Genomic DNA, 22093 nt, shown 5'->3' with positions numbered 1-22093 from the left:
GATATGTTGTCTGGGTGAAAGAAGGAGGCACCAGTTTGACTCCAGGATACAGAGAATGTAGGTAATGTGCAGGTAAAGATATGTTATCTGGGTGATGGCAGGAAGCACCAGCGTGTATGGGTGGAAGAAAGAAGCACCAGTGTGACCCCAGGATGCAGGGAAGGTGGGTAATGTGCAGGTAAAGATATGTTGAATGTATAAAGGCAGGAAACACTAGCAAAAGTTGGTCCCGTCCATCGCTGCTTGCAGCTTTAATTTAATTTTTTTTAGCTCTGATTTGACTTTGAAAAAAAGAACGACTGACACGGACTCGAGCGATACCGCGTAGCGTCCGGCGCGCCACTCACAGGTCATCCACGTAGCACGGGTAGGGCATCTGCTGCAGGTAGACCCCCAGGGGCCGGTCGTGGCCAGTGTGCACCTTGATGATGCCGTGCTCGATCATGTCCTGCAGGTAGGCAAAGCCCCCCCAGATGTACCTCTGGTCCTCTATGGCGTCGGCCCTGGGGCCGGGGTCCCAGTACCTGTACAGAACACATATCAGACACTTATTGGCCCATTTTTTAAATTTTATTTGTCTGTTTGTTTTAACCAGTAACGGCCTAGTGGTTAGAGTGTGGGAGTTCGAACCCCGGCCGAGTCATACCGAAGACTATAAAAATGGGACCCATTACCTCCCGGCTTGGCACTCAGCATCAAAGGTTGGAATTGGGGGTTAAATGAAAGCCACTACTAGCGACCACGCAGTCTGATAGTTTATATATCAATGATGAAATATTAACATTGCAAGACATGCCAATACGGCCGCTTTAGTTTACTAAATTGCAATTTTCAATTTCGCGCGGAAATGTCATGCAAAAACTTCATGGTATGATGACGTGTGCGTGTGACGTCACGCATTGTAGAGGACATTTTGTTCCAGCACCGTTCACAGCTATAATTCATCTCTTTTCATCGCATAATTCCAAAGTATTCTGGACTCTGTGTTGCTGAATCTTTTGGAATTTTTTCAATGAGTAATGGAGACGTCAAAGAAGAAAGCTGTAGGTGGGAAACGGTGTATTGCTGCCGCCTTTAGCAACACAAACACAGCCGGTGTTTCTTTGTTTACATTCCCGAAAGATGACGGTGAAGCTTTACTATGGAACAGAGCGGTCAAGCGAACACGGTTGGATTGGACCACACACACAAAGTACAGTGTATTATGCAGCGATCATTTCGAAAGATTGTGTTTCGAAGAGAGTCCCTTGCGAAGGGCAGAGATGGGCATCGCCACCACCCGTCGACTGGTGCTGAAGAAAGGTGCGGGGTCGACCTTCATGTTGTAAAGGTACGACCATATAATCTCACTAAAACACTAGTAACACAATAAGCAGATAAGGGATTTTCCAGAATTTTCGCGGTCAAGCGAACATGTTTCTCTACGTCAACCAGCAAGTTTTTGGATGGGAAAATTGTGATATTAAGTCGGCTCTTTAGTGGATTATGCGACCTTCTCCTGCAGTTTAAAAAGGCAGCTGTGATCTTGGCTCCTCGGCTTCTCTCAGAGACAATGGCGTTCACCGCAGCCACCCGACTTTCAGGTATGACTTCATAATCTCACTAAAACACTATTAACACAATAAGCAGATAAAGGATTTTCCAGAATTCATCCATCCATCCATCCATTTCCTACCGCTTATTCCCTTTTGGGGTCGCGGGGGGGCGCTGGCGCCTATCTCAGCTACAATCGGGCGGAAGGCGGGGTACACCCTAGACAAGTCGCCAACTTTCCAGAATTATCCTAGTAAATGTGTCTAATAACATCTGAATCGCTCCCATTGTATGGTCTTTTTTTTTTTTTTCCCCTAGTCCTTCACTCTCACTTTCCTCATCCACGAATCTTTCATCCTCGCTCAAATTAATGGGGAAATCCCTCGCTGCTGGTGGCCATGATTGTAAACAATGTTCAGATGTGAGGAGCTCCACAACCCGTGACGTCACGCGCACATCGTCTGCTACTTCCGGTACAGGCAAGGCTTTTTTATTAGCAACCAAAAGTTGCAAACTTTATCGTGGATGTTCTCTACTAAATCCTTTCAGCAAAAATATTGTAAAATGATCAAGTACGACACATAGAATGGACCTGCTATCCCCGTTTGAATAAGAAAATCTCATTTCAGTAGGCCTTTAACACTTTCATCGTTAAACCAGTTCACACAACAATAGGGCCTGATCTACTAAATGTTTTACATGTACGAAAACACATGCAAACTTGATATCACACGTAAAGCTTATCCACAAATATCCTGTGAGGATAATTGCGTCTCTTAAACAGTGCTAAGACTAACGCATTACAACTGTAACGCCGTAATTTTCGGCGGTAACTACCGTATTTTTCGTACTATAAGTCGCAGTTTTTTTCATTGTTTGCGACATATACTTCGGCGCGACTTATGTGTGAAATTATTAACACATTACCGTAAAATATCAAATAATATTACCGTATTTCCTTGAATTGCCGCCGGGTATATAGAATTACTGCCGGGTTAAACTCGTTTCGCAAAATATTATTTTTATTAGCGCATGTCTAGAAAATTGTCACGTCACGAGTGACACTTCACCTGTCGTCATTTTCAAAATGGAGGAGGCTGATTTCAATCATTTGAAATTGCATAAAGGGAAGAAGATTAAGAGCTATTCAGTGGGATTTAAGGTCCAAGCTATTGAATATGCTAAAAACAACAGTAAGCAGCTATGTTTTATTAATATACCGTAGCTGCGTGTGTCAAATATGAATCATTAAATTAATCCCTCCTCCTGGTGGTAGAGGGCGCTAGTGATCCTTCTCGCGACTACTCGGCTGCAGAAGAAGTGACAACAGGCAGCGATCGTTTGTTTTTTCCTCTCGCTTGCACTTTTAACATGGAGGATTACATATCTAAAATAAAAGAGTTTTCTAAACTGGACTTTCAATCGAAGCAGGAGGTAATAAATGAAGATCTCCATGGAGACAGAGAGACTTTTAAAACTGAAGAAAGATAAGGAAGCCTTTTATAAACAAGTTAGGGTTCTTCAGACCACTAAGCATCGACATGAGAGCCCTTTTCAGGGTTACATTATTGTTTTATTTTTCAATAAGTCTTTCAGTTGCTTTCCAGCAATTGTATTTTTCTCTCTCGGTCGCGCTCTGGCTACAGCCTCCACCCCGTCTCTCCTCCCGGCTGCTGCTTATAACAGAGCGACAGGTGATTAGATAACAAGGCCCAGGTGGGCCTTCTACGCACCTGTCGCTGATTTCGAGGCCGGTTCTGGGACACCCAAGTTTGCTGCAGGCCCACAGGCCACGCCCCCACCACAGTTAGCTTCAGAATAACAATGTTATTACAAAGAATAAGAGACCTATTATACTCTAGAAATGTTGGTCTTACTTAAAAATGCACGCGTTTAGTTGTGTTCAGTGTAAAATAAAAAATATTATATGGCTCTTACGGAAATACATTTTTAAATATTTGGCTTTCATGGGTCTCTTAGCCAAAAAGGTTCCCGACCCCTGTTCTATATGTTATCCATCCATCCATCCATTTTCTACCGCTTATTCCCTTTTGGGGTCGCGGGGGGCGCTGGCGCCTATATGTTATAGTTATTTTAATGACTCTAACCATAATATGTTAGGTTAACATAGCAGGCACCTTCTCAGTTGCTTATTTATGCCTCATATAACGTACACTTATTCAGCCTGTTGTTCATATTCTTTATTAGGGTCCCTTGCCCATGCTCCTGTGGAGTCCTTTGCCATGGGCCAAGGACCCTATTGAAACTGGTGCGTTTTATTATTATTCCGCACCTACGCGCTGTAATTCGACCCCCTTAACATGCTTCAAAACTCACCAAATTTGACACACACGTCGGTATAGCAAACATTCCCAACATATTAAGCAACCAATCCCCCAAAATGAAAATTGCGCTCTAGCGCCCCCTAGGAAAAAATTACAGACAAAACTGCATGTAACTTCTGTTAGGAATGTCATAGCGACATGAAACAAAAACTCCCATGTAGGTCTGACTTAGACCCAATTTTCATACACTCACTTCTTTCAGCAAAAATCTACAGGAAGTTGGCAAAAACCCCTTCAAAATAAATTTTTTGCAAAAAATGCAATTTTTTGCCTCTTTGCACTGTAATTTGACCCCTTTAAAATGCTTCAAAAGTCACCAAACTTGGCGCACACATAAGGACTGGCGAATATTGCGATCTAATGAAAAAAACCAAACCCCAAAACTCAAAATTGCGCTCTAGCGCTATTTTTGAATAAAACACTGAGAAAACTGCTCCTAGGAAGAAAACAGAAAATATTGCTTGTAACTTCCGGCAAGAATGTCGGAGAGACATGAAACAAAAACCTCTATGTAGGTCTCGCTTAGACCTACATTTCATAGTTTGACAACCCCCAACAAAAATCAACAGGAAGTTTGCAATCCCCCCTTCAAAACAAAAGTTTTGTAAAAACCGGTCACCTTTCTTCAAACATTATCTCCTCTGAGTGCGTTTGTTGTTTTGGCTTCAAACTCGCACAGGAGAGAGATTGAACCCTTCTGATTACAAGTATAGAACAGAGTTTTGATAAGTTCTCAGGTTTTGATTTTACGCGCCTTCAAAGAACCCCTGTGCAAAGTCTCCTAAAAAATGTCATTTTTGCCTCTTTGAGCTGTTATTTGACCCCCTTAAAATGCTTCTAAACTCACCAAACATGACACACACATCAGGTCTGGCAAAAATTGCGATCTGATGAAAAAACCTAACCTCAAAACTCAAAATTGCGCTCTACCGCCCCCCTAGGAATACAACACGGACAAACTGCTCCTAGGACGAAAACACAGACAAAACTGCTTGTAACTTCCGGTAGGAATGTCAGAGAGACATGAAACAAAAAACACTATGTAGGTCTCACCTAGACTTACATTTTAATAATTAACATACTTTAGCAAAAATCAACAGGAAGTTTGATATTTTCACTTCAATACAACAACTGCATTACTTTCACAATGCATTAAATTCTCAAAATAGTGGCTCAAGGCGTCTTCTAACGCTTATCCGGCCATGGGTCTCGGGGGCAGCAGCCAAAGGCGGACCCGACCAACGCTGCTTGCAGCTTTAATTTATTTTAAATTGCCTTTCAAAGGTATGTAATGTATATAATTTTATAGCTGCTGTTTGACTGGACAAGTCTTAAAAGGCAAAACGAGTTGGTGCCTTTGTGTATAATCACAGTACTTGCATTTTTGTTTTACTTTGCACACGGTATTTACTGTGGTACTTTATGGATTTGTGTTGCTGCTTTGGTGTGGCGGGGGTGCTGGAGCCTATCTCAGCTGCATGGGAGGGAACCCACGCAGTCACGGGGAGAACATGCAAACTCCACACAGAAAGATCCCGAGCCCTGGATTGAACTCAAGACCTTGGTATTGTGACATATTTATGTCTAATGACCTTTTCCGATCCGAATCAAACAGGTCGTTAAGTCCTCAGGACTGTCGTGACCGCAGACCACGAAACCACTGACCTATCTTTGACTTTGTTGGTGCGTTCCACGGCGTCAATGTCCATGCGGATCTTGTACTTGACGTGCGGCGGGACGCTGGTGGTCCACGGGTACATGTCCACAAAGACCACACCGGCCCAGAATTTGTTCTCCTCCAGCAGATACAAAGCCTGGTGGATCATCTGGGACTCGTCGGCGTAGGCCACAAACTTGTCCAGGTGGATGCACTGCGGAGACGAGGACTTAGGTCAAGTTACATTTCTCCGTCAGAACCGAAGCGTTCTGAAGAACTCTGCTTTTGTGGACCGTAATCGGAGAAAACAGCTGAACAGACCAAGATACCGTTGCATATTTATCTTGTTTTTACTTTCCGAACACTACCTAGTGAGCTCAACATGTGTCCGCCAAGTGGTGTGCCAAGGTTTTGATGTGCTGACCTGCTGGGTTCGGACTAGTAGGGGAATGTATCGGGTGCAAGATGAAAAAGGAATCAGGGGGGAGGGTTTACAAGAAGGACAAAACACCCTGGGTAGTACTAGCAAACTGGCATAGTGTAAAGTAGAGATGTCCGATAATATCGGACAAATGCTTTAGAATGTAATATCGGAAATTATCAGTATCGGTTTCAAAAAGTATAATGAATGTATTTTTAAAACATATCCAGCGGTACATATCCAGTAAAACACGGACGGAGATGATGATTTCGTTTTCCAGCATGATCTGGCATCTGCCCACAGTGCCAAAACCAGCAGTAACTGGTGTACTGACCATGGCATTACTGTCCTGGATTGGCCTGCCAGCACCCCTGACCTGAACCCCATAGAGAATTTGTGGGGTATTGTGAAGAAGAAACGGAAAGATACCAGAGCCTATAATGCAAATGAGCTAAAGGCCGCTATTGAAGCATCCTGTGCATCCATAACTCATCGGCGTAGGCCACAAACTTGTCCAGGTGGATGCAATGCGGAGACGAGGACTTAGGTCAGGTTACATTTCTCCGTCAGAACCGAAGTGTTCTGAAAAACTTTGCTTTTGTGGACCGTAATCTGAGAAAACAGCTGAACAGACCAAGATACCGTTGCGTATTTATCTTGTTTTTACTTTCCGAACACTACCTAGTGAGCTCAACATGTGTGTCCGCCAAGTGGTGTGCCAAGGTTTTGATGTGCTGACCTGCTGGGTTCAGACTAGCAGGGGAATGTATCGGGTGCAAGATTCACTGATGAGACTAGTTGGTCAACATCGTTTTGTCCCACTAATTTTGGTCGTTCTTGAACTCACCATAGGGTGTGGACTGTGACACAACAGTTTGTTTACATGTAAAATCTTTCATTCCTTCTTTGTCTCGTTTTGTCCGCCAAACGTTTTATGCTGTGTGTAAATGCACAAAGGTGCTCTTTGTAGATGTTATTGACTTGTTGGAGTGCTAATCAGGCATATTTATGTCAGTGCATGACTGCAAGCTAATCATTGTTTTATCTTACTAATTTCTGCCGTTCTTGAACTCACCATAGTGTGTGAACTGTGACACAACAGTTTGTTTACATGTAAAATCTTCCATTCCTTCTTTGTCCCGTTTTGTCTACCAAACGTTTTATGCTGTGCGTGAATTAATGACTTGTTGGGAGTGCTAATCAGGCATATTTAGGTCATGACTGCGAGATAATTAATGCTAACATGCTATTTAGGCTAGCTGTACATACATATTGCATCATCTTGCCTCATTTGTAAGTATATTTCAGCTCATTTAATTTCCTTTACTTTTATCCTCCTTGTATATAATTTAGTTTTGCATGTTTAATAACATATTGCTGCATTTCAGATAGTTGTTTGTGTGCCATGTTGTTCCAGACCATAGCAAATGTTACCCAGGAGCTATCTCACCTTCTGAGTAGCCTCTGATTCACTAATAGTTTCTAATGTTTTAAAAATGTGTAGAATAAATATTACAATTCAACATTTCTGTCAACAACGATTTGCTCCAGCCTGCGACACAGTCATTTTGATAGTAGGCTATTATAGCTAATATAGACACTTGCGTCATGTGTTGCCTTCATTAAAACACTTATGTAAGACTTTTAAAGTAATTTTGATAGTAGGCTATTATAGCTAATATAGACACTTGCGTCATGTGTTGCCTTCATTAAAACACTTATATAAGACTTTTAAAGTAATTTTGATAGTAGGCTAATATAGACACTTACATCTTGTGTTGCCTTCATTATAACACTTAAATAAGACTTTTAGAGTCATTTTGATAGTAGGCTATTATAGCTAATATAGACACGTCATGTGTTGCCTTCATTAAAACACTTATACAAGACTTTTAAAGTAATTTTGATAGTAGGCTAATATCGACACTTATATCATGTGTTGTCTTCATTATAACACTTAAATAAGACTTTTAGAGTCATTTTGATAGTAGGCCATTATAGCTAATATAGACACTTATGTCATGTGTTGTCTTCATTATAACACTTATATAAGACTTTTACAGTCATTTTGATAGTAGGTTAATATATTTAATACAGACCCTTATATCATGTGTTGCCTTCATTATAACACTTATATAAGACTTTTAGAGTCATTTTGATAGTAGGCCATTATAGCTAATATAGACACTTACGTCATGTGTTGCCTTCATTATAACACTTATATAAGACTTTTAAAGTCATTTTGATAGTAGGCTATCATAGCTAATACAGACACTTACGTCATACATACGGCTTTTTACGGCTCCGGACAGATTAGTTTTTTCGTATTTTTTGTTCCAATTTCAAAGCTCTTTCAACGTTTTGGATTGCCCTGGGATCGCAGCATCCAGGAATCGCAAATAAAACATAACCAACATGTAAGCTTGTGGAGGGAGGCGTGGTCAGGGCTGCCTGCGGGAGCGGAGTTCACAGCTGAACAGGTGATTAGATTTCCCAGGTGGTACGAGTTGTCTAATCACCTGTCGTCTTTAACCGTAGCGGCCGGGGAACGGGAAGGGGGGAGGACTGAGACATCTGAAAAGATTATTGATGAACCGCGACTCCTACAATGATACAAAAGTATCGTCTCACCTCAGAATATTGGTTGACGGTGCGTATGATCTGGTCGGTGAGGTTGAAAACGTTCCGCCAGTCAAAACTCGCCATCCCCGCCTCCCTGGTCTCCTCCGGGCCGGCGTGCAGGAAGTTGAGGATGTCTCTGACGGTCAGGTTGGCGTCTTTCAGGCTTTCGTCGACAAAGTTCATCACCGTCGGGTTTGCCAGCGTGTCCTGCGGTGGTGACGGGAGGCGGAATTGACCGTAAATATCACAACATCGGTTTTGTTACTGCTGTGGTGTGGCTGATAAACCACCATGCGGGCAAAGAAACGCCATTTTCTAGCTTCCTACTTGCAAGGAGTGCAGTATCCATAAATATCTGCATCATTTCTCAAGTACTTACCCGTATCATATTCATCTGCACGCTGCTGTGGAGGAAATCCCACAGCTGAGGTCCAACTTCCTCCCACATCTTCCCCAAGTTCTGCAACCTCTCCAGCTCCTCGAACGTGGTGTTCGCCTAAACGCCAAACGGAACAAGCAACTTCATAACGTCGTCAGTGGAGATGTCCGATAACATCGGGCTAACGATATCATCGGCCGATAAATGCTTTGAAATGTGATATCGGAAATTATCGGTAACGGTTTCTAAAATTTTACAGCGCCGCTGTACGTGCCTTAAAAGCACTGCCTTTGCGTCGCATGATATTTACAATTTTTCACGCACACAAGTGAATGCAAGGCATACTTGGTCAACAGCCATACAGGTCACACTGAGGGTGGCCGTATAAACAACTTTAACACTGCTACAAATATGCGCCACACTGTGAAGCCACACCAAACAAGAATGACAAACACATTTCGGGAGAACATCCACATCGTAACACAACATAAACACCACGGAATAAATACCCAGAAACCCTTGCAGCACTAACTCTTCCAGGACACTACAATATACACCAACCGCTACACAAACCCCGCCCCCCTAACCCCGCCCACCTCAACCTCCTCCAAGCTGCTGTTTTGAGGAATTTTCACACACCCAAGTGAATCCCTTGCATACTTGGTCAACCGCCATACAGGTCACAATGAGGGTGGCCGTATAAACAACTTTAACACTCTTACAAATATGCGCCACACTGTGAACCCACACCAAAGAAGAATGACAAACACATTTCGGGGGAACAGACGCACCGTAACACAACATAAACACAACAGAACAAATACCCAGAACCCCGTGCAGCACTAACTCTTCCGGGACGCTACAATATGCCCACACCAAACAAGTATGACAAATACATTTCGGGGGAACAGCCGCACCATAACACAACATAAACACAACAGAACAAATACCCAGAACCCCGTGCAGCACTAACTGTTCCGGGACGCTACAATATGCCCACACCAAACAAGTATGACAAATAAATTTTGGGAGAACATCCTCACCATAACACAACATAAACACAACAGAACAAATACCCACAACCCCTTGCAGCACTAACTCTTAAAGGGACACTACAATATAACCCCCCACCCCCAACCCTGTCCACCTCAACCTCCTCATGCTCTCTCAGTGAATGCAATACATACTTGGTCAACAGCCATACAGGTCACACTGAGGGTGGCCGTATAACCAACTTTATCACTGTTAAAAATATGCGCTACACTGTGAACCCACACCAAACAAGAATGACAAAACACATTTCAGGAGAACATCCGCACCGTAACACAACATAAACACCATGGAACAAATACCCAAAAACCTTTGCAGCATTTCAGGAGAACATCCGCACCGTAACACAACATAAACACCATGGAACAAATACCCAGAAACCCTTGCAGCACTAACTCTTCCGGGAGACTACAATATACACACAAACCCCACCCCCCTAACCCACCCACCTCAACCAACTCATGCTCTCTCAGGGACAGCATGTCCCAAATTCCAAGCTGCTGTTTTGAGGAATTTTCGCACACACAAGTGAATCCCATGCATACTTGGTCAACCGCCATACAGGTCACAATGAGGGTGGCCGTATAAACAACTTTAACACTGTTACAAATATGCGCCACACTGTGAACCCACACCAAACAAGAATGACAAACACATTTCGGGGGAACAGCCGCACCGTAACACAACATAAACACAACAGAACAAATACCCAGAACCCCGTGCAGCACTAACTCTTCCGGGACGCTACAATATGCCCACACCAAACAAGTATGACAAATACATTTCGGGAGAACATCCAAATCATAACACAACATAAACACAACAGAACAAATACCCAGAACCCCTTGCAGCACTAACTCTTAAAGGGACACTACAATATAAACCCCATATAAAGCCATAATCGGACATCTCTAATGGAAATGTTGACGTCGGACTGGCATCTACTGCAAAAACATTAGTTGAAGATCTTCTACGGTACATCCGGAAAGTATTCACACCGCTTTACTTGTATTTTGTTATGTTGCAGCCTCATTCCAAAGCGACATGAATTCATTTTGTCCTCAAAATTATACACAAAATACCCCTTAAAGGCCAACTGAAAGCCACTACTAGCGACCACGCAGTCTGATAGTTTAGATATCAATGATGAAATATTAACATTGCAACACATGCCAATACGGCCTTTTTAGTTTACTAAATTGCAATTTTTAATTTCCCGCGGAGTTTCTTGTCGAAAATGTTGCGGAATGACGACGCGTGTTTGTGACGTTATTGGTTGCAGCGGACATATTAGCCAAGCACCACACACGGCTAAAAGTCGTCTCTTTTCATCGCATAATTACACAGTAATTTGGACATCTGTGTTGCTGAATCTTTTGCAATTTGTTCAATTAATAATGGAGACGTCAAAGAAGAATGCTGTTGGTGGAAAGCGGTGGATTGCAGCAACCGAAACACAGCCAGTGTTTCTTGGTTTGTTGTGAAGCTTTCGCGAACATTTTTCTACCACATGTCAACCAGCAAGTTTTTGGATGAGAAAATTGTGATATTAAGTCGGCTCTTACCGGAGACTTGTGCGGAGTTGGCGTCCTTCTACAGCAGCTGTCAAATAGGCAGCTGTGATCTTGGCGTTCACCGCAGCCATCCGACTTTCAGGTACGACTTTATAATCTCACTAAAACACTATTAACACAATAAGCAGATAAGGGATTTTCCAGAATTATCCCAGTAAATGTGTCTAATAACATCTGAATCGCTCTAACTGCCCTCGCCTTTTTTTTTTCTAATGTTTCACTCTAACTTTCTTCATCCACGAATCTTTCATCCTCGCTCTATTTAATGGGGAACAGAGCGGTCAAGCGAACACGGTTGGATTGGACCACACACACAAAGTACAGTGTATTATGCAGCGATCATTTCGAAAGATCGTGTTTCAAAGATGGTCCCTTGCGAAGGGCAGAGATGGGCATCGCTATTATCCGTCGACTGGTGCTGAAGAAAGGTGCGAGGCCGACGTTCAGGTTGTACAGGTACGACCATATAATCTCACTAAAACACTAGTAACACAATAAGCAGATAAGGGATTTTCCAGAACGATCCTGGTAAATGTGTCTAATAACATCTGAATCGCTCCCACAGCCCTCGTCTTTTTTTCTGTTTTTTTCTAGTCCTTCACTCTCACTTTCCTCATCCACGAATCTTTCATCCTCGCTCAAATCAATGGGGAAATCGTCGCTTTCTCGGTCCGAATCGCTCTAGCTGCTGGTGGCCATGATTGTAAACAATGTTCAGATGTGAGGAGCTCCACAACCCGTGACGTCAAGCGCACATCGTCTGCTACTTCCGGTACAGGCAAGGCTTTTTTATTAGCGACCAAAAGTTGCGAACTTTATGGTCGATGTTCTCTACTAAATCCTTTCAGCAAAAATATGGCAATATCGCGAAATGATCAAGTATGACACATAGAATCTCATTTCAGTAGGCCTTTAATGACAATGTGAACATTTTTTTTCCTTTTTTACAGCTTTTTGCTAAATTATTAACCATTTTAAAAAAAATTAAAAAATCACATGCACGTTTTGTGAGTATTCACAGCCTTTGCTCAATACTTTGGCATGAATACGAATACGATGCCACCAGCTTGGCACACCTGGACTACATTGCCAAAAATATTTGGCCACTGTGAAGAATGCACGTATTTTTGAAAGAGTTCTTTCTTTATTCATAGTCTAATATTTTCCCACATGTACTCTTTATGCTTGTATCTTGTGTCCGCAAGTAAACTCCGTGCTTTACCTTGAAAGCGTTAGAATGTGGGGGTATGACATACTCCCTTTTCACCTCATCAGTATTAGAACAAAGAGGCTGTATTCCTTTCTGGGCCGGCTGGGGGCGGTTTTTGTATTCCGGTACTGGAGACTCCTCTATGGGGGTCTTGGGGCACTAGGGGGTTAAAGGCCTACTGGAATGAGATGTTCTTATTTAAACGGGGATAGCAGGTCCGTTCTATGTGTCATACTTGATCATTTTGAGATATTGCAATATTTTTGCTGAAAGGATTTAGTAGAGAACATCGATGATAAAGTTTGCAACTTTTGGTCGCTAATAAAAAAGCCTTGCCTGTACCGGAAGTAGCAGACGATGTGCGCGTGACGTCACGGGTTGTGGAGCTCCTCACATCTGAACATTGTTTACAATCATGGCCACCAGCAGCTAGAGCGATTCGGACCGAGAAAGCGACGATTTCCCCATTAATTTGAGCGAGGATGAAAGATCTGTTGAAGAGGAAAGTGAGAGTGAAGGACTAGAAAAAAAACCACTTACAGCCTATTCAGTGGGAGCGATTCAGATGTTATTAGACAAATTTACTAGGATCATTCAGGAAAATCCTTTATCTGTTTATTGTGTTACTAGTGTTTTAGTGAGATTATATGGTCGCACCTGTACGACCTGAAGGTCAGAGAGGTGTGGCCACAGGTGTGGTGAGCGCCAGTGTCTCAGAGGGACGACATGGCTCGGTTGGTAGAGTGGCCGTGCCAGCAACTTGAGGGTTGCGGGTTCGATTCCCGCTTGTGCCATCCTAGTCACTGCCGTTGTGTCCTTGGGCAAGACACTTTACCCACCTGCTCCCAGTGCCACCCACACTGGTTTAAATGTAACTTAGACATTGGGTGTCACTATGTAAAGCGCTTTGAGTCACTTGAGAAAAGCGCTATATAAATATAATTCACTTCACTTCTCGACAAGGCGGAAACATCCGACGGTCGGGGACGGCCGGTGGGAGGAGGTAAGAGAGTCGCAGCTGCCTCTTTGACAGGTGCAGGAGGAACGACGCAAGCTCACTGCTCATGTCTACGGTAAGAGCCGACTTATTACCACCATTTTCTCACCGAAACCTGCCGGTTGACATGTGGTAGGGAACCATGTTCGCTTGACCGCTCTGTTCCATAGTAAAGCAGGAATGTAAACAAGGAAACACCGGCTGTGTTTGTGTTGCTAAAGGCGGCCGCAATACACCGCTTCCCACCTACATCTTTCTTCTTTGACGTCTCCATTATTCATTGAACAAATTGCAAAAGATTCAGCAACACAGATGTCCAGAATACTGTGGAATTATGCGATGAAAAGAGACGGTGCTGGAACAAAATGTCCTCTACAATGCGTGACGTCACACGTCATACCGCAACATTTTAGCATGATACTTCCGCACAAAATTTAAAATTGCAATTTAGTAAACTAAAAAGGCCGTATCGTTATGTTTATATTTCATCATTGATATATAAATTATCAGACTGCGTGGTCGCTAGTAGTGGCTTTCAGTAAGCCTTTAACCCCTTTACTACTGTTACCCCAGGTGCCCTTGGCAAAGGTCTAGTACCTGACTAGACCTTGGCCAAGGTCTAGTCAGGTACAGACCTCAACAGCGGAGCAGGCGGAAGACGGTAAATTTTAGGAACTACCGCAACGGCTGCGGAGAAGGAAGAAAGCTGCAGCAGAAAAGGGTCCCCCAGCCGTCTTGGACTCCATGCCACTGGACCCTGACCCGATTTCTGTCAAGGATCCTCCCTAACAACCCATCACAAGAAAACAAAACCCTCCTATGCGCCCTCTACTCCCCGTCTCACAGGTTATGTTCCACAAGAACAACTAATGAGCATTATTAAAGCAGCCCGTCGGGAAAGGTTAGAGGGTCAGGCCGGAGGTGATATCCCTTACGCTCTTTAATATCTTGCGGACAGCGGGGGAGTCGGGGGTGTAGAGGATTTTCCCCATCAGCAGGGGCTTGACGGAATTCCACAAGATTTTGGTGACCGGGTTGGACTCCAGAGTCTTCATCAGGCCGTTGCAGAATGGAGCTGGAAAAAAAACCCGAAAAGGGTCAACTCAAGGGAGGATTTGGATGGGGCGGGGGGGGGGGGGGGGGGGGGGGGGGGGGGGGGGGGGGGGGCTTGCTCACTGGTGGTGTGGTCGTACGCGGCGTCGGCGCCCCGCGTGCCGTTGACGCCCAGGAACACCTTGTAGTTGTTGTCCTCGTACCAGTTGAAGGACAACACCCGGGAGCCGCCGCCCTCCGGGTAGCCGCAGAAGAGGGCGGACACGGACGCCGACAGCGAGGAGAAGGAGGCGGGGCCGCCGGCTTGGAAGAAGGTGGCGAGCGCTTGGGTCAGATGCCGGGTGTTGTCACGCTCCGTCAGCTGCGATTGAGAAAACAGGTTGAATATTTTTATTTTTACTATCTTTTAAGTAATTAGTGTCCTATTTTACGTTCTTAGAATTCTTGCATTATTTAATCACAGCAGGGGTGTCCAAACTTTTTCCACTGAGGGCCACACTGAAAAATCAAAGCAAGCGGGGGGCCCTTTTCATAATTTTTATTTTTAAAAAAACATAAAAATAAAATATATGTAAAAAAAAAAAAAAATACTGCTACTGCGATGAGGTGGCGACTTGTCCAGGGTGTACGCCGCCTTCCGCCCGATTGTAGCTGAGATAGGCGCCAGCGCCCCCCGCAACCCCAAAAGGGAATAAGCGGTAGAAATGGATGGATGTAAAAAAAAAAATACTGCTACTGCGGTGAGGTGGCGACTTGTCCAGGGTGTACGCCGCCTTCCGCCCGATTGTAGCTGAGATAGGCGCCAGCGCCCCCCGCAACCCCAAAAGGGAATAAGCGGTAGAAATGGATGGATGTAAAAAAAAAAATACTGCTACTGCGGTGAGGTGGCGACTTGTCCAGGGTGTACCCCGCCTTCCGCCCGATTGTAGCTGAGCTAGGCGCCAGCGCCCCCCCGCCACCCCAAAAGGGAATAAGCGGTAGGAAATGGATGGATGTAAAAAAAAAAAAATACTGCTACTGCGATGAGGTGGCGACTTGTCCAGGGTGTACCCCCCCTTCCGCCCGATTGTAGTTGAGATAGGCGCCAGCGCCCCCCGCTACCCCAAAAGGGAATAAGCGGTAGGAAATGGATGGATGTAAAAAAAAAAAATACTGCTACTGCGATGAGGTGGCGACTTGTCCAGGGTGTACCCCCCCTTCTGCCCGATTGTATCTGAGATAGGCGCCAGCGCCCCCCGCTACCCCAAAAGGGAATAAGCGGTAGGAAATGGATGGATGTAAAAAAAAAAAATACTGCTACCGCGATGAGGTGGCGACTTGTCCAGGGTGTACCCCGCCTTCCGCCCGATTGTAGCTGAGATAGGCGCCAGCGCCCCCCCGCTACCCCAAAAGGGAATTAGCGGTAGGAAATGGATGGATGTAAAAAAAAAAAATACTGCTACTGCGATGAGCTGGCGACTTGTCCAGGGTGTACCCCGCCTTCCGCCCGATTGTAGCTCCGATAGGCGCCAGTGCCCTCCCGGTACCCCAAAAGGGAATAAGCGGTAGAAAATGGATGGATGTAAAAAAAAAAAAATACTGCTACTGCGATGAGGTGGAGACTTGTCCAGGGTGTACCCCGCCTTCTGCCCGATTGTAGCTGAGATAAGCGCCAGCGCCCCCCGCCACCCCAAAAGGGAATAAGCGGTAGAAAATGGAAGGATGTAAAAAAAAAAAAATACTGCTACTGCGATGAGATGGCGACTTGTCCAGGGTGTACCCCCCCTTCTGCCCGATTGTATCTGAGATAGGCGCCAGCGCCCCCCGCTACCCCAAAACGGAATAAGCGGTAGGAAATGGATGGATGTAAAAAAAAAAAATACTGCTACTGCGATGAGGTGGCGACTTGTCCAGGGTGTACCCCCCCTTCCGCCCGATTGTAGCTGAGATAGGCGCCAGCGCCCCCCGCTACCCCAAAAGGGAATAAGCGGTAGGAAATGGATGGATGTAAAAAAAAAAAATACTGCTACCGCGATGAGGTGGCGACTTGTCCAGGGTGTACCCCGCCTTCCGCCCGATTGTAGCTGAGATAGGCGCCAGCGCCCCCCCGCTACCCCAAAAGGGAATTAGCGGTAGGAAATGGATGGATGTAAAAAAAAAAAATACTGCTACTGCGATGAGCTGGCGACTTGTCCAGGGTGTACCCCGCCTTCCGCCCGATTGTAGCTCCGATAGGCGCCAGTGCCCTCCCGGTACCCCAAAAGGGAATAAGCGGTAGAAAATGGATGGATGTAAAAAAAAAAAAATACTGCTACTGCGATGAGGTGGAGACTTGTCCAGGGTGTACCCCGCCTTCTGCCCGATTGTAGCTGAGATAAGCGCCAGCGCCCCCCGCTACCCCAAAAGGGAATAAGCGGTAGGAAATGGATGGATGTAAAAAAAAAAAAATACTGCTACTGGGATGAGGTGGCGACTTGTCCAGGGTGTACACCGCCTTCTGCCCGATTGTAGCTGAGATAGGCGCCAGCGCCCCCCCGCTACCCCAAAAGGGAATAAGCGGTAGGAAAATGGATGGATGTAAAAAAACAAAAATACTGCTACTGCGATGAGGTGGCGACTTGTCCAGGGTGTACACCGCCTTCTGCCCGATTGTAGCTGAGATAGGCGCCAGCGCCCCCCCGCTACCCCAAAAGGGAATAAGCGGTAGGAAAATGGATGGATGTAAAAAAACAAAAATACTGCTACTGCGATGAGGTGGCGACTTGTCCAGGGTGTACACCGCCTTCTGCCCGATTGTAGCTGAGATAGGCGCCAGCGCCCCCCCGCTACCCCAAAAGGGAATAAGCGGTAGGAAAATGGATGGATGTAAAAAAACAAAAATACTGCTACTGCGATGAGGTGGCAACTTGTCCAGGGTGTACCCCGCCTTCCGCCCGATTGTAGCTGAGATAGGCGCCAGCGCCCCCCGCTACCCCAAAAGGGAAAAAGCGGTAGGAAATGGATGGATGTAAAAAAAAAAAAATACTGCTACTGCGATGAGGTGGCGACTTGTCCAGGGTGTACCCCGCCTTCCGCCCGATTGTAGCTGAGATAGGCGCCAGCGCCCCCCCGCTACCCCAAAAGGGAATTAGCGGTAGAAAATGGATGGATGTAAAAAAAAAAAAATACTGCTACTGCAATGAGGTGGCGACTTGTCCAGGGTGTACACCGCCTTCCGCCCGATTGTAGCTGAGATAGGCGCCAGCGCCCCCCGCGACCCCAAAAGGGAATAAGCGGTAGAAATGGATGGATGTAAAAAAAAAAAAATACTGCTACTGCGATGAGGTGGCGACTTGTCCAGGGTGTACCCCGCCTTCCGCCCGATTGTAGCTGAGATGGGCGCCAGCGCCCCCCCGCTACCCCAAAAGGGAATAAGCGGTAGGAAATGGATGGATGTAAAAAAAAAAAATACTGCTACTGCGATGAGGTGGAGACTTGTCCAGGGTGTACCCCGCCTTCTGCCCGATTGTAGCTGAGATAGGCGCCAGCCCCCCCCCCGCTACCCCAAAAGGAAATAAGCGGTAGAAATGGATGGATGTAAAAAAAAAAAAATACTGCTACTGCGATGAGGTGGCGACTTGTCCGCCCGATTGTAGCGGAGATAGGCGCCAGCGCCCCCCCGCTACCCCAAAAGGGAATAAGCGGTAGAAAATGGATGGATGTAAAAAAAAAAAATACTGCTACTGCGATGAGGTGGCGACTTGTCCAGGGTGTACACCGCCTTCTGCCCGATTGTAGCTGAGATAGGCGCCAGCGCCCCCCCGCTACCCCAAAAGGGAATAAGCGGTAGGAAATGGATGGATGTAAAAAAAAAAAAATACTGCTACTGCGATGAGGTGGCGACTTGTCCAGGGTGTACCCCGCCTTCCGCCCGATTGTAGCTGAGATAGGCGCCAGCGCCCCCCGCTACCCCAAAAGGGAAAAAGCGGTAGGAAATGGATGGATGTAAAAAAAAAAAATACTGCTACTGCGATGAGGTGGCGACTTGTCCAGGGTGTACCCCGCCTTCCGCCCGATTGTAGCTGAGATAGGCGCCAGCGCCCCCCCGCTACCCCAAAAGGGAATTAGCGGTAGAAAATGGATGGATGTAAAAAAAAAAAAATACTGCTACTGCAATGAGGTGGCGACTTGTCCAGGGTGTACACCGCCTTCCGCCCGATTGTAGCTGAGATAGGCGCCAGCGCCCCCCCGCTACCCCAAAAGGGAATAAGCGGTAGGAAATGGATGGATGTAAAAAAAAAAAAATACTGCTACTGCGATGAGGTGGAGACTTGTCCAGGGTGTACCCCGCCTTCCGCCCGATTGTAGCTGAGATAGGCGCCAGCCCCCCCCCCGCTACCCCAAAAGGAAATAAGCGGTAGAAATGGATGGATGTAAAAAAAAAAAAATACTGCTACTGCGATGAGGTGGCGACTTGTCCGCCCGATTGTAGCGGAGATAGGCGCCAGCGCCCCCCCGCTACCCCAAAAGGGAATAAGCGGTAGAAAATGGATGGATGTAAAAAAAAAAAATACTGCTACTGCGATGAGGTGGCGACTTGTCCAGGGTGTACACCGCCTTCTGCCCGATTGTAGCTGAGATAGGCGCCAGCGCCCCCCCGCTACCCCAAAAGGGAATAAGCGGTAGGAAATGGATGGATGTAAAAAAAAAAAAATACTGCTACTGCGATGAGGTGGAGACTTGTCCAGGGTGTACCCCGCCTTCTGCCCGATTGTAGCTGAGATAGGCGCCAGCCCCCCCCCCGCTACCCCAAAAGGAAATAAGCGGTAGAAATGGATGGATGTAAAAAAAAAAAAATACTGCTACTGCGATGAGGTGGCGACTTGTCCGCCCGATTGTAGCGGAGATAGGCGCCAGCGCCCCCCCGCTACCCCAAAAGGGAATAAGCGGTAGGAAATGGATGGATGTAAAAAAAAAAAAATACTGCTACTGCGATGAGGTGGAGACTTGTCCAGGGTGTACCCCGCCTTCTGCCCGATTGTAGCTGAGATAGGCGCCAGCCCCCCCCCCGCTACCCCAAAAGGAAATAAGCGGTAGAAATGGATGGATGTAAAAAAAAAAAAATACTGCTACTGCGATGAGGTGGCGACTTGTCCAGGGTGTACACCGCCTTCTGCCCGATTGTAGCTGAGATAGGCGCCAGCGCCCCCCCGCTACCCCAAAAGGGAATAAGCGGTAGGAAATGGATGGATGTAAAAAAAAAAAAATACTGCTACTGCGATGAGGTGGCGACTTGTCCAGGGTGTACCCCGCCTTCCGCCCGATTGTAGCTGAGATAGGCGCCAGCGCCCCCCGCCACCCCAAAAGGGAATAAGCGGTAGGAAATGGATGGATGTAAAAAAAAAAAATACTGCTACTGGGATGAGGTGGTGACTTGTCCAGGGTGTACACCGCCTTCCGCCCGATTGTAGCTGAGATAGGCGCCAGCGCCCCCCCGCTACCCCAAAAGGGAATAAGCGGTAGGAAAATGGATGGATGTAAAAAAAAAAAAATACTGCTACTGCGGTGAGGTGGCGACTTGTCCAGGGTGTACCCCGCCTTCCGCCCGATTGTAGCTCAGATAGGCGCCAGCGCCCCCCCCGCTACCCCAAAAGGGAATAAGCGGTAGGAAATGGATGGATGGATGGATGGATGGATGGATGGAAAAAATAAAAATACATTTCGGCCTCCACTCAGTTAGAATCCCGGGGACCCCAAAGGGTTTTGGTCCCAAAAAAATATTCAAAATGTGTCATTATTCAGTATTGTTATTTTTATTATTAATATGCAAGTTTTAAATTTCTACATCAGGGGGTCGGGAACCTTTTTGGCTGAGAGAGCCAAGAATCCAAATATTTTAAAATATATTTCCGCAAGAGCCATATAATATTTTTTTCAACTAAACGCGTGTATTTTTAAGTGAGACCAATTCCTACAGTATAATAAGTCTCTTATTCTTTGTAATAAAACTGTGGAGGGGGGGCGTGGTATGCGGGACCTGCAGCAAAGCGGGGTGTTGCCAGGGCCGGCCTCGAAATCAGCGACAGGTGCGTAGAGGGCCCACCTGGGCCTTGCTATCTAATCACCTGTCGCCCTGTTATAAGCAGCAGCCGGGAGGAGCGACGGGGTTGGGGGCTGGAGCCAGAGCGCGAGCGAGAGAGAAAAATACAATTGCTGGACAGCAACTGAAAGACTTATTGAAAAATAAAACAATAACGTAACCCTGAAAAGGGCTCTCATGTCGGTGCTTGGTGGTCTGAAGAACCCCCGGCTTCTTACCCTTAATGCAACTTCTTGAACAAGTGCGGTAGAAAACAGGATGGACAGATTCAAATGCATGTGCATGTTTTTATATTTTGAACTTTTTTTAACACTTTGATTACAAGTGGAATTAATCATTACTTATCGTGTTGCGCAGCGTCAGCTCAGATTGAACTGAACTGAACTGGATTATATTTATATAGCGCTTTTCTCTAGTGACTCAAAGCGCTTTACATAGTGAATCCCTATCCGAGAGCCAGATGCAGTCATCAAAAGAGCCGCAGGTTCCCTACCCTTGCTCTACATCAACATTAGAAAAAAAATGAAAAAAACACAATCCATCCATCCATCCATTTTCTACCGCTTATTCCCTTTTGGGGTGGCGGGGGGCGCTGGCGCCTATCTCAGCTACAATCGGGCGGAAGGCAGTATTTGCAATATTTTCACCCAATAACTTAGCCTTAATTTTGGATTTTGATTCATTATTATTTGAGTGAAGTGAATTATATTTATATAGCGCTTTTCTCTAGTGACTCAAAGCGCTTTACATAGTGAAACCCAATATCTAAGTTACATTTAAACCAGTGTGGGTGGCACTGGGAGCAGGTGGGTAAAGTGTCTTGCCCGAGGACACAACGGCAGTGACTAGGATGGCGGAAGCGGGAATCGAACCTGGAACCCTCAAGTTGCTGGCACGGCCACTCTATCAACCGAGCTATGCCGCCATGACACTTAAAAACAAATAAAATAATTGGGGATCCAAAAGTGTCCTACTCATTAAAGTGTTAAAAAAAAATTTTTACTGTTTACTTTTCAGCACAATAATGTCGAGATCAACTTCAGATATATCCGTCAATTTTAAATTTTATTGTTGTTTACGTTTTTTGTTTGTTTTTTTTAGGCCAGGGGTAGGGAACCTATGGCTCTAGAGCCAGATGTGGCTCTTTTGATGACTGCATCCGGCTCTCAGATCTAATCTGAGCTGACATTGCTT

The 22093-nt window shown here is 45.7% G+C and overlaps 1 protein-coding gene across 1 annotated transcript in view; it reads right to left on the bottom strand.

Annotated features, from left to right (window-relative positions):
- LOC133568027 (retinal-specific phospholipid-transporting ATPase ABCA4-like) overlaps positions 1–22093 on the bottom strand; it is a 135928-nt gene that overhangs the window by 75436 nt on the left and 38399 nt on the right. Inside the window, 6 exon segments of the mRNA XM_061919719.1 lie at positions 348–524; positions 5544–5749; positions 8588–8785; positions 8958–9074; positions 14724–14863; positions 14965–15202. Of these exon segments, the coding sequence (XP_061775703.1) occupies positions 348–524; positions 5544–5749; positions 8588–8785; positions 8958–9074; positions 14724–14863; positions 14965–15202 (1076 nt within the window).

Source organism: Nerophis ophidion, linkage group LG14 (assembly GCF_033978795.1).
Source record: "Nerophis ophidion isolate RoL-2023_Sa linkage group LG14, RoL_Noph_v1.0, whole genome shotgun sequence".
NCBI classification, from domain to species: domain Eukaryota; kingdom Metazoa; phylum Chordata; class Actinopteri; order Syngnathiformes; family Syngnathidae; genus Nerophis; species Nerophis ophidion.
This window is presented reverse-complemented; position numbering and strand designations above follow the sequence as displayed.